Source organism: Piliocolobus tephrosceles, chromosome 1 (genome assembly GCF_002776525.5).
Source record: "Piliocolobus tephrosceles isolate RC106 chromosome 1, ASM277652v3, whole genome shotgun sequence".
NCBI classification, from domain to species: domain Eukaryota; kingdom Metazoa; phylum Chordata; class Mammalia; order Primates; family Cercopithecidae; genus Piliocolobus; species Piliocolobus tephrosceles.
The window spans coordinates 11,137,997-11,151,874 of record NC_045434.1 but is presented as its reverse complement, the minus strand read 5'-3'; the positions used below and the strand labels follow the sequence as shown (position 1 = coordinate 11,151,874).

At 35.2% G+C, this 13,878-nt stretch overlaps 1 protein-coding gene across 1 annotated transcript in view; it reads left to right on the top strand.

Annotated features, from left to right (window-relative positions):
• The window catches only part of RYR2 (ryanodine receptor 2), a 557,611-nt gene that overhangs the window by 140,309 nt on the left and 403,424 nt on the right, over positions 1-13,878 (top strand). Inside the window, exons 11-12 of the mRNA XM_031934901.1 lie at positions 1,464-1,538; positions 7,705-7,861. Coding sequence (XP_031790761.1) covers positions 1,464-1,538; positions 7,705-7,861 — 232 coding nt within the window. The remainder of the gene's footprint in view (positions 1-1,463; positions 1,539-7,704; positions 7,862-13,878) is intronic.

Below are 13,878 nucleotides of genomic sequence, written 5' to 3'. Positions count from 1 at the left end.
AAGGCTGTTGGTCAAATCTAGAATGCAGAAAGTCCTCCAGGACATATGGTGCAGACTGATTATCATCTAATAAATGGCAAGAAGGGAAGACAAGAGAGGAATGGGGACTATTCTAGAATAAAAGAAACTGAAGACCCCTAACTGATAAGTGCGTCTTTTTTGTAACTTGATTTGAAAAAGCAACAAGGGAAAATTAAAAACATCTGTGAGGCAATTTGGGACGTTCAAACACAGACTAGATATTTCATCATTTCAAATAATTATTTGTAGAGATGCACGTGGAGGGGTAAGTAGAGGTTATAGATAAAACGCGGTTGTCCCTATGTTGATGTCCCATCATTGTTGATGTCATGTGCTAGGTGTATGGGGATTTATTTTAATATTATCTTTATCTTTGTGTATGTTTGAAATGTTCCACAATAAAGACAGAATGAGAAGGAATAAACAGGTAGGAGGAAAGGCAGGTGAGAATGGTGTTAGAAAAACTTTCAAGACAATAGGAGTTTCCATAGTGTTAAAAAGAAAGTAATGGATTTAGTAACATGAAGGTCACTTGATAAGTTTAGCAAAATCTGTTTCAGTGGAGAAATGGGTCTGGAAGCAAGATTGGAGCCCACTGGAAACTGACAGGAGTAGACATGGTATTACTGCCGTGTGTGAGGCAGGATAGACTTTCATGTGTTTACATAAGACAGACCCTATAGAGAGGAAGATAGTTAACACTCAGGGAAGAAAGAAGGAATGTGCATCGGCTTTGGTTTCCAAAACAATCTCAAGGCGTTGGTGCAGTCATTAATTTGGATAATTATAGCAATTACTTAGCATTATGTATGACATATTAACACATTATTATTATGACAGTTTTAGAATTTGGGTGCATGTGATATGCATCCAAAGAAGTTCCATTTTTGAAACTTTTTGGATATTTATATTTTGATATAAATTGCAGATTACAATATTGTTAAAATATTAAGAATTAGTGTTCTTACATTTCTTTAAAATGCTTTAAATAATCTAAAACAGAATTCGGAAGTGCAAATATTTATATACATATGTCCAAATAATGATACATTAAACTATACCTAAACTTTTCACAGAGTACTTTCATGGACCTAGGTTAGATAAGTAAGGTGAAATCTGTTCACTGGGAGGGAGGGATGGGGAGAAACAGAGAGAGAGAGAGAGAATGAATGAGATTACAGGGAGAAAATGGCAAGAGAGAATATGTTTAAATCTTTGTTTATTCAGGGAGAACTTAGGTTGATCACTGTTACTGTATGTAAAATAAATAAATTTTAGTTATTTTTATTTCCAGCTATACTGTCTCCTGCCAAAAAAGTATAACTTTAACTATTTATTCACAGGTCATTTGCTTTTCTCTTCTAATTAGCTTCAAAAAATTAGAATCCAAAGAATGAACATGTTTAACTCACATTTGGGCTTTTGTTTGTTTGTTGAAACAGAACTGTTCATTATGAAGGTGGCGCTGTGTCTGTTCATGCACGTTCCCTTTGGAGACTAGAGACACTAAGAGTTGCGTAAGTAGAACTTCTAAACACAGCCTAATGCACCAAGTGTACCAAATAGCTCAGTGTTGTGCTTCTGTGTCAGCCGGTCATGCTGAAAACTACAGCAAGCAAGCGAACAAAGGAAACACCGAGAAAAAGTGGTGGAGAATTTCTCTTTTGTCTATTTCCGTTCACCTACCTTTAGCTTTCTTAGCCTCAGTTGAACAGCTGTCAAACCTGAGAAATAAGCAGTAATTTTGTACACTCTGCTTTCGTCTTTAGCCTCATTCGATTTTTTAACATCATCTCATCCCAGACCATGCATCTCTTGGCAGAAATGGCTACTAGGACAGAGTGATGTAAGATTTGGAGACAAGACAAGTTCTTTGCAAGCCTGTCGCACATCTCAGATCTGACAGACTGTGGATTTAACCTTCTAAAAGTACATTTAAAACAGGAAACTTGAACATGAGCAGTAGGACAGAATCATTACTGGAAGTCACTATATTTACTTAAAAATCACTTGATAGCTAAGTACAAATCTGCATTGCAATAAAAGTCACTGTGTATTCATTATAGTAATGAGAGTTTTTATATATTAATATTTATGAAACATATAAATGTATAAAGTATATTTTTCTGATGACTTGTCTTAATATTTCCTTTTAGTTCCTGTAAATGAGTACGATATGATGATGAAGGTGTCATTTTGAACTATTTTAAGTAGAATTAAAATGTCGTTTTTTTTTTTAATAATTGGAAGCTTTAGTCCTTTGCCTAAAAGCAGTAAATTTTCACTGTATTTGTTTCCTAGTATATTGGGTTTTAAAGACTTTATTGATTTAGGATGATAATTGATTTGTGTTGGGCTTTAAAGACATTATTGATTTAGGATAAGAGACTCTATGGCTGGGAATGAGGGCTATCTTACTCTAGTATAACTGTCTTTTTTTTTTTTTTGAGATGGAGTCTTGCTCTGTCGCCAGGCTGGAGTGCAGTGGTGCAATCTTGGCTCACTGCACGCTCCGCCTCCCAAGTTCACACCATTCCCCTGCCTCAGCCTCCCGAGTAGCTGGGATTACAGGTGCCCGCCACCATGCCTGGCTAATTTTTTGTATTTTTAGTAGAGACGGGGTTTCACCGTGTTAGCCAGGATGGTCTCAATCTCCTGACCTCATGATCCGCCTGCCTCAGCCTCCCAAAGTGCTGGGATTACAGGTGTGAACCACCACTCTCAGTCTGTTCTAACTATCTTTATAGACATTTTATTTTGAGATTACTGCCTGTCTAATGGTGATGAGAGTAGTTTAGTAGCCTTCAGTTGTTTTTGCTTATGTGACCCATACAATAATTTTGAAAAACTGTACATTCTTGAACATTGTGAGGTTGACATAGAAATCCTTTATCAGTTTAGATGCATAGAATATAACTTCCAGTAGGCAGGGCACGGTGACTTCACACCTGTAATCCCAGCACTTTGGGAGGCCAAGGCCGGTGGATCACTAGGTCAGGAGATCGAGACCATCCTGGCTAACGTGGTGAAACCCTGTCTCTACTAAAACTACAAAACATTAGCTGGGCATGGTGGCAGGCGCCTGTAGTCCCAGCTACTCGGGAGGCTGAGGCAGGAGAATGGTGTGGACCTGGGAGGCAGAGCTTGCAGTGAGCCGAGATTGCACCACTGCACTCCAGCCTGGGTGACTAAGCGAGACTCCGTCTCAAAAAAAAAAAAAAAAAAAAAAAAGAATATAACTTCCAGTGTATTTTAAATACTGATACTTTAAAATAAAATGGTTACATCACCCTTTTCAAAGTATCCAATTGACTGTAAGTAATGCTGTGGTTTAATACCTTTGTTTATTGAAAATGTTCCTCTTTAACAATAAAAATAAATATTATTCAGTTTTTCCTTTTTACTACATCCTACTCCTGTGCAACAAAAATATTCATATAAATTAATTTCTTATATTTCTTATGTTAGTAAGTCTATAACTTTAAAAAGTTATTCTATATTGTCATTAATAACTAATTGATAATATTAAATTTCTTTGATATAGAGGCACAATTGATCAAATCTACCTAAATAGTAAAACTTTTGGTAAATACTCAAAAGAAAATTTTTATTAGAAATGCGTATCATAATGAGATGGAAAAGAAGAGACAGACTTCTAAGGCAAACAAAGGAAAACTCATAGCTTTTATATGTTTTGTAATTATTCAGATTATTTAAGGAAAGGAATTTTAAGTATTACTCATATTTTTTACTTTGTGTATTATAAAAATGAAAGATCAAAGAATCGTTTATACTAATTACTTGTATAAATAATTACTAATTATATATGCAATTAAATTGTCACTATAAGTGCAGTTTAGAGGGGTTGTGTCACCCTTATAAAACAGATTGAAGGTGTGTTTTCAAAATTTAGAGACATGCCTATACTTCATGATTGAGAGCTTAAAGAAATATTTATCTTTTTTGTAGAGAGAGAGACCCTAAATCTGTCTTATTTTTGGTTAAAAAATAGCACAAGAGCTTCTGAAAACCTGACAGGACTTTGTTTTTATTGTTATCAATATTATTGATGAGCTATGACTACATAAATCTAGATTATTCTGCAAACTTCTGCATTAAGTAGGCTTGATCCTGTCTCTCTACTGTTGCTTATGTTTGTATTTTGAAATAGAAGTTTGGAGTTTATTTTCACTTTGATTATGGATGATCAATATAAAGAAAGGACATGATCTTATGGTCAGTCACAGGGGAAGAAAGGGGATGCTAATTGCTTCTCGGAGTCCAGATGTCACTGAGGGGAACACCACAGAGAAGGCAGAGCACCACAGAGAAGGCAGAGCACACAGTTTGTCAACCATTTAGCAGCTTAAAGAGAAATGTTTTGCTCTTCTCTGTGACCCTTGATTAAATTTCACCTTCCTGTCTAGCAGTAGGAAAGTAGGGGATTCATATGTATAGAATATAATTATTTTAAGAAGTTTTTCACATTAGACTGACTCTTCAACCTACTTTGGCTTTATTGTAGATATGTAAATGGAGCTACATTCAGTTTACGGGCTTTTATTTTTTTTAATTAAACCCCTTTCATTCTAGGAAGTTTACGTGTCTTATATGCAATGGCCACATAATTACTACTTTTGCTTTATATTTAGGAATTTATAGTGAAGATCCTGATTTTGTTTATGATACAATTATATTGCCTAATGTCAATGTTTATATTCAATATTTGGGATACTCGGTCTTCTCTTTTCTCCAAGGAGATCCTAAACTATATATTTGTTGTAGTTGATGTGGTCCATTCATTATATATTTTATACTGCATACACAAATAAAATTATTGTCAGAAGTTTTTCAGTATCATAGCCTTTTTAATAAATGGTTTTGATGTAGGGAGTTAAATTGAATAGAAAATGCTCTCCTATATTGTACTCCAAGGCAAAATTATAGGGATATTGTAAGTGAGATATATATTAGTTCCTGTAATAGGAATAATCATTGAAATAAAGACTATGAATTACATATAGTTCAAGTTCTATTTTTTATGTTACAAATAAACAAAATTAAAGGGTGACATATCATAAGGAAGTACTCACTATTCCCCAATTTGCTTTGAGGTAATTTTGAGTAAATATCAGTAATACGTAGGGCACAGTTTTTGATGTTACCATAGGAAATTGCTTTATAAAACTCCATTACTATTGCCAATTTTAGTTTTTCCTACATACAATTTTCCTTGTTTCTTGATACTTTTGGGTTTGCCCTCTCATTTGGGAGGAGGTGGAGGTCTGGGCATGTGAGACTAGGCTAGTTTGAGTGGCTGGATAGGAAAGCAAATGTGCTAATGTGCTTAGACTTGGCAGTGGTTTTGCCAAAAATTGGCCACATTCGTTCCGTTTCTACCAGAATCCTCTTAGAGACTTGAAAGGAGCACTGGTACATATGAGTTCTATTCAATAGAACTGAGCCCAGAACATCTTCCAGATGCACTAGTAAATACTATATAGCTGGTCAAAATTTTGAGCTATTTTGAAAATGAAGGTGTATTCTCTGATGATTAAGATGAAATATTATTTGGAAGTTATTCATTATTTCCAAAATTAATATTTTCCAAATATTTCATTGTTTCTCAAGTAATGGAAACAAATATTAAAAATAATTGTGGCTGGGCACAGGGTGGCTCACGCCTGTAATCCCATCACTTTGGGAGGCTGAGGGGGGCCGATCATGAGGTCAGGAGAACAAGAACATCCTGGCTAACATGGCGAAACCCCATCTCTACTGAAAATACAAAAATATAGGGCGTGGTGGCATGCGCCTATCGTCCTGGCTACTCAGGAGGCCGGGACTACAGAATCGCTTGAACCCGGAAGGCAGAGGCAGAGGTTACAGTGAGCCCAGATCGCACCACTGTACTCCAGCCTGGGTGACAGAGCGAGAATCCGTCTTCATCATCATCATCATCATCATCATCATCATCATCATCATCATAATAATGATAATAATAGTGGTTTTCATAGTATTTGCAAACAATACACTTAATTTTATAAGAGGAGGATTTTTAGAAACTTGTGTATTTCCAAAATAGAAAACCTTTAATATGCTATTATTGGTAACAAACTTTAATTTCATTTTAAGACAATACTGTGTTATCTGGTTTTATTAGTACATGGTTATTAACTTAGTTGGGGGATTTTCCAAATTAATTGTCCTTATAAACAAATTCATGTGAAAATGAACTTGTTATAACATTCTACTGCTAATTTTCTATGCTAATATCTCAAGTCAGAAATCTGGGTTAGGAAAACAACATTAAATTGATTTATAATTTACTAAAAGATTGCTAGCTTTGAAACAAGTATTCTCAATTTGTAGAACACAAACATTTTTAATGAGTCTGTATAAACCCAAGTTTATTAAGTAATAAGTTTATATTGAAACTCTTTACAACATGCATTATTTTTAGAGTATACACTTTTTCTTCATAAAATATCTGGCTGTATACCGTTTGTGCTTTTTGACCTTGAACTGGAAATTATCTAATGTCTAATTTGCCATTTCCTTTTTATGTTTATTTGCTTGTTGAATCTTTTCTACTCACTTGTTTTGAGTTTTCTTGCATGCTTTGATCTTAAGCTTGTCTCTTGTCAATGATATATATGGGCTGTCCTCACTTTGCATGGTTACGGTGTTACGGGAAAGTCATGTACAATAGAACTGTGCCATCACTCTGCACCTTAGCATGGTTAAAGCTCCTAAATGCACAACCTTCAGTTAACAAGGTAATGTGCAAAGCAAGAACAGCTTGTGTTTTGATTTTTCTATTTTATCCTACCTGAAAGTCATTTTATTTAATTTTGATAGACAAATGATAATTGTACATACTTATGGGGTACAAAGTGATGTTTTAATACAGGTAATGTATACTGATCAGATCAGAGTAATTAGCATGTCCATCATCTCAAACATTTATCATTTCTGTGCATTAAGAACATTCAGTATCCTTTAAAGCAAATTTTTAATGATCATCACTTATCTTTTTACTGAAACATTCTATATTTTCTGTTTATTACATTTTTTTCTGACTTTTTTAGAATTTTCATTTTCTTGGTTTATCTTTTTTGTTCATCAGACTCTAATAATGTAATTGTTCCACAATATTGAAATGTAAAGTGTAAGAGTACATTTATTTTGTCAAGTAAATATAGTCTAACCATATTTAATCATACTTAGACATTGACCACAATACTACTATTTTTCAAGTCTGTGCAAATACAACAGTTTTTAACTAGTAAATGCTGAAATATTATTTGAAGTTATACTTCCTGCATTATCTGCACTAGAGCTTGACTAATCTATATTAGAGGTTGACTTGGAGCACAAGTTCTTAGTTATCTCTGCATAGAATAGGGTGCTGTGTGGATAGTATGGTATTTAAAGTCAGAACACCTTGAGTTAAATTTAACTTCTTCTTACTATAAGGTTTATGACTTTGTATATTACTTAATCATTCTGAAGAGCCATTTTGTTATTTGTGAAATGAAATTAATATCACTAACATCCTAAGTTTTTTGAGAACATTAAGTAGGACAATATATATGACTGTTCACTGTCTGACATGTTTCAATAGCTGCTCCTTCTGTGATTGTGGGTGCTGTTGGATCAAGTCCTAACTGTTTTCATTAGGTGGAGTGGAAGCCACATAAGATGGGGCCAGCCATTCCGACTACGCCATGTCACAACAGGAAAATACTTGAGTCTCATGGAAGACAAAAACCTTCTACTCATGGACAAAGAGAAAGCTGATGTAAAATCAACAGCATTTACCTTCCGGTCTTCCAAGGTGAGACAGAAAATATTTTGGGTTTCCTATACATGTTACCCTGTCATGTTTCCTTTGATGTTAGAAATGAGAAAAGAAATGAGAAAATAAATGATGTAAGTATGTCATATGTGTATTTCTAAATTCCCAGTTTCTCTTCTATCCATTCCTCTCTGGTAAAACCGATTTTCTTAACCATTAAAACCTGCCTATAGAAACAACCTAAATGTACACTAAAGGGTAATGATTACATAAAGGGTAATGATTGCATAAAGGGTAATGATTGCATAAATCATACTGTATACATACATGTTGGAATAGTATGAAGCTGTCAAAAATACAAAAATACCTATTATACATCATCAAAGGAAAGGTGTTTCATGTAGTTTATGGTTCTTAAAACACATCCATCCAGCTCCTTCCTGTTTTCTTAAGCATTGACAGTATACAGTGACCACAGATATTGTGATGTTTTTGGGTTACAGTATGAGGATAAAGCACACTGGAATCTGTGTCTCAAAGATACATTTATACATCCATTCTTATATGCAGACCTTTATCCTTATCCCTACTGAATCATTTTTATGATAATTGCTATATTGATCCATTTTCACACTGCTATAAAGAAATACCTGAGACTGGGTGATTTATAATGAAAAGGAGTTTAATTGACTTGCACTTCTGCGTGGCTGGGAAGGCCTCAGGAAACTTACAATCATGACAGAAGGGGAAGCGGGCAAATCTTACATGGTGGCAGGCGAGAGAGCAAGAGAGTGAGTGTGAAGGGGGAAGCATCAAACACTTAAAAAAAACATAAGATCTCATGAGAACTTATTCACTCTCAGGAGAACAGCATGGGGGAAACTCCCCCATGACCCAATCACTTCTTTCCCTCAACATGTGAGGATTACAAATTGAGATGAGATTTGGGTGGGGACACAGAGTCAAACCATATCAATTGCATATTTCTGTTCATAATTTAATGAAGGTTGTGAAACTTGGGAAAGATGATTGGAACAATATTAAACTACTAACTAGCTTTCATCTTAGAAAGGCAAAACTTTGTTCCTTTAAATAGATAAAGATTTGACTTTATATTTCTGTGATTAGTACATACTCCGTGGTACAGGCATCTTCACAGTGTTATTCAGGGCTCATTAAAAAAAAAAAAAAACCATATTATTTTGTTCTTTCACTACTAGGAAATTCTTAGGATTCAATCACCCTTCCCTATATTTTGTATGCTGGCTCAATTCAAGTTGGATTTTTGATAGCAGTGTTATTAGATCAGGAAAAGATGTTAAGTACCATGTATAATATATTCAAAACAAGGTCATGGTTTGGCTTAGTAGAACCATAATACATGCACTACAATGCTTTTTCAATATTGGATTAGGTTTAAATGTTTACTTTGCCTCTCTCTAGAGATCTATATGTTAGGTAAAATCTTCTAAATATTTTACAAGCCTTAATAAATGATTATTTCCTATTTAGGTAAAACATTTACCCTAAAAGCCCAATTTTCTGTATGCTTAATAAATTCCATTTTATTAATCTTATTATGGTGTCCTGTCACAGCATAGGATTGGCAGCATAAACACAAATATTTATTGAACTTTGAAGGTGTCCCACAGAGCTTGTATTTGCAGTTGTCACCAGAGGCCACTGACCACTTTATTTCTACATGAGGTCTATGGCCTGAATTGCTCCAGTGAGTGCAGAAAATAGAGAACATTAATTTTCCTAATTATGAAAATAAACTATTTCACTCTACTCTTAATAATGTATTTCATCTAAATAATATCTAACATATAAGAAAACATATTTATCATTTAGAGTGATAATTGTAACAAATAAAATTAAAAGTAGTTATTTACAGCTACTTAAAAGCTTTTTAGTGCTTTAATCATATTTCATTTCTTCTGATTTTGAAAGCAGTACATGTTTGTCTCAGAAAGTTTAGAAAATACAAAAAAAAAGTAGGAGTAAGAACTACCTAATCATGCAGAATATCAACATTTAGATGAATTTCCTTCCTAATCATTTTCTTTTACTGTATAAATGCACTCCACTTTGCAACGTAGGGATTAGGGATCACCAATACCCCTTCCCCATGCAATTGAAATCTACATTTTGACTCTCCAAAAAGTTAACTACCAATAGCCTATTGTTGACTGGAAACTTTACCGATAACATAGTTGATTAACACATATTTTTAGTGTTGTATATATTATAAACTGTATTCTTACAATAAAGAAAAGAAATAAAATATTATTAAGAAAACTATAAGGAAGGCTGGGCACGGTGGCTCACGCCTGTAATCCCAGCACTTTGGGAGGCCGAGGCAGGTGAATCTGACCAACATGGTGAAACGTCATCTCTACTAAAAATGCAAAAATCAGGCAGGCGTGGTGGCATGTGCCTGTAGTCCCAGCTACTCGGGAGGCTGAGGCAGAAAAATCGCTTGAACTTGTGAGGCAGAGGATGCAATTAGCTGAGATCATGCCTCTGCACTCCACTCTGGGTGATAGAGTGAGACTCTGTCTCAAAAAAAAAAAAAAAGCCATAAGAAAGATAAAATATATTTTCTATGCCTTAGGTGGAAGTAGACCATCAACAAAATTGGTCTTTGTTTTCATGTTGAGTAGGCTGAGGAGGAGGAGGAAGAAGAAGAGGGGCTGGTCTTGTTGTCTCAGGGATATCAGAGATGAAGGAAAATGCATGTATAAGTGGACCTGCACAGTCCAAATTCATGTCCTTCAAGAATCAACTGTACATTACAAAATATGACTGTAGTTTTGTGTTCTGCTTTCATGAGGATGTATCGTAGGTATTTTTATATTTTATATTTTTGACAGCTGCATACTATCCCAGTATGTATGTATACACTATGATTTATGCAATCATTACTCTTTATGTAATCATTACCCTTTATGGTACATTTAGGTTGTTTCTATAGTTATATAATATATACATATATTCATGCATATATATTATTATAAATAAAACTCAAACCAAAATAAGTTGTGGGGAGACCAGAAGTAATTCTGAAAAGACAGTATCTGAATGAACATTCCCAATGCCTTTCTCTTTCAACTCCTGTTCTGCAACACACCAAATGGTAGAAGATGCCTCTGAATCTATGAGTTAGCTGGAGCACTCCAGGAAAGACAATCAGGGTAGGTCTTTATTCTCCATTGTGAAAATAGAGAGGCACAGCTGGTAAAACGTCATTATCCTTACAAAGCATCTGTACCTATATATTTGCTCTGTGGGCTCTTAGAGGTTCGCTACAGTGGGGTGCTCAGTGGACCTCAAGATAGGCCAGAATTGCTCCTTGTCTCTGTAACTGGAAAGCACAGTTAATCCCATTATGGGGACATGGGCTTCTTTCTTAAATCTAGCTAGCAGAGGGGTGGGAATTTGCTAGTTTATCTACTGATAGCACCTCTGTCCAGAAAGAAAAAAATTCAGCCCACTAAAGAAGAACCAATTATTTGATGGTAGAAACCCTTTTCAAGTAAAGAAGGTGGTACCTATTAAAATGACATTCAGCTTTTTGACAATAAATTAGAAAAACTAGGAGAAATTGGTACCCTCCTAGCAAAATATAACTTATCCAAATAAAATCTCGAAGAGGTAGAAAAACATGAACTGGTACATCACAATGGAAGACATTGGAATGATTTGCCAAACTTGAGTGTTTTTAAAAGCTGGCAGCCTGTGGTGGGAAGATCTCTTGAGCCCAGGAGTTCGTGGCTGCAGTGAGCTATGATCATGCCCACTGCATTCCAGCCTGGGCAACACAGTGAGACCAAGACTCTATAGAAAAACTAAAAGTAAAAAAATAAAATAAACAGGCAGAATACATCTAACAAAAATTGGAGGAAAAAGAGGAAGAGTGAAATGTACAGTAGGTGCTCCAATTGCCTTCTATGAAACAGAAGTCAAAGATCTTCTTAAGATTGAAAACTCAAGTAATGGAAGCCTAAATATTTAACAGCCAAAAAGGAAACACTCAAATATAATAACATTTACTAAAACAAGATGATGGAAGAGAGAAAAGTTAGTAAGAGAAGGAGGAACATGCTACCTTTTTCATCATGCATAATCCAGCCTAATAAAAAGAAGTAAAGGGTTACTAAAGAGTCAGAGGCATAAACACTGTCACAGACATACAGACAATGAGGAAAATTAGACCACAGAGTGAATGGCTCTAAAAAAATGTACGAAAACAGAAAACCTAAAATGCGACACAGTGAAAACCGAAAATATGGCCCACTCTATTTGCTTATCAATATATATAAATGGACTGTATCACAATTTAAAATTAAATAATTTCATATTGGGGGATGCTGTATAAATTATACTGACATTACAAGGCACATCTAAAACAACTTTATTTGGAAAGGTTGGAAATAAAAAGATGGCTGGTGGAATACCAAGAAAATATAAACAGGCCGGGTGCGGTGGCTCATCCCTGTAATCCCAACACTTTGGGAGACCAAGGCAGGTGGATCACTGGAGGTCAGGAGTTCAAGATCAGCCTGGCCAACATGGTGAACCCCGTCTCTACTAAAAATACAAAAGTTAGCTAGGCATGCTGGCATGCACCTGTAATCCCAGCTGCTTGGGAGGCTGAAGCAGAATTGCCTGACCCTGGGAGGTGGAGGTTGCAGTGAGCCTAAATTGCGCCACTGCACTCCAGCCTGGGCAACAGAGTGAGACTCTGCCATAAAAAAAAAAAAAAAAAAAAAAAAAAAAAAGTCATCTGATCTTAATATCAGACGAGGTAGAATTCAGGCAAAGTAAAGCATTGCAGGAGACAAAAAAGGATATTTCATGGTATTGAAGAGTACAAGTCACTGAAGTTGTAACAGTTGTTAAATTTACATAATAAGGTAGTATTCGTAAAACAAGATAGTATTCATAAAACCATAAAAAGTGGGCAAAGGATATGAACAGACACTTCTCAACAGAAGATATTTATGTGGCCAAGAAACATGAAAAAAAGCTCGACATCACTGATCATTAGAGAAATGCAAATCAAAACCACAATGAGATACCATCTCATACCAGTCAGAATGGTGATTATTAAAAAGTCAAGAAACGACAGATGCTGGTGAGGCTGTGGAGCAACAGGAAGGCTTTTACATTGTTGATGGGAATATAAATTAATTCAACCAGTGTGGATGACAGTGTGGCGATTCCTCAAGGATCTAGAACCAGAAATACAATTTGACCTAGCAATCCCATTACTGAGTATATACCCAAAGGAATATAAATCGGTCTATTGTAAAGATATACGTACACATGTTTATTGCAGCACTATTCACAGTCGCAAAGTCATGGAATAAACCGAAATGCCCATCAATGATAGACTGGATAAAGAAAATGTAGTACATATACCATGGAATACTATGCAGCCACAAAAAGAAATGAGATCATGTCCTTTGCAGGGACATGGATGAAGCTGGAAACCATCATCCTCAGCGAACTAACACAGTAACAGAAAACCAAACACTGCATGTTCTCACTCATAAGTGGGAGTTGAACAGTGAGAACACATGGACACAGGGAGGGGAACATCACACACCAGGGCCTGTTGGTAGCAGGGTGCGAGGGGAGGGAGAGCATCAGGGCATCTTTCTCATTTGATTCTTTCTCTAGTAATCCTAATTCTCCTGGAGGTAAATGAATACCCGTGGCAAAGCAGGTAATTCATGTGGAAATGGAAATGCAAAAAGGGAAAAAAGTATAACAACATACTTCAAAAATATTCTTATATAGCCTTTCATCCATTGACCTATATATTTTTAAGCTGGGGTTGGGGGTGGGAGGGTACAGTCTTACAGAAATAAAGTGAAACTTGTAGGTAAAAATATATGTGCAAGTTAATTTCATCATTCTTTGTCATGACAAAAAATGGAAAAGTCACAAATTTGCAATAAAAATTATTCTATATAATATTAAGTGGTATTAGCTGTTGAAATATATTGATCTGGAAAGATATCCTTGTAAATATCGTTGAGTAAAAC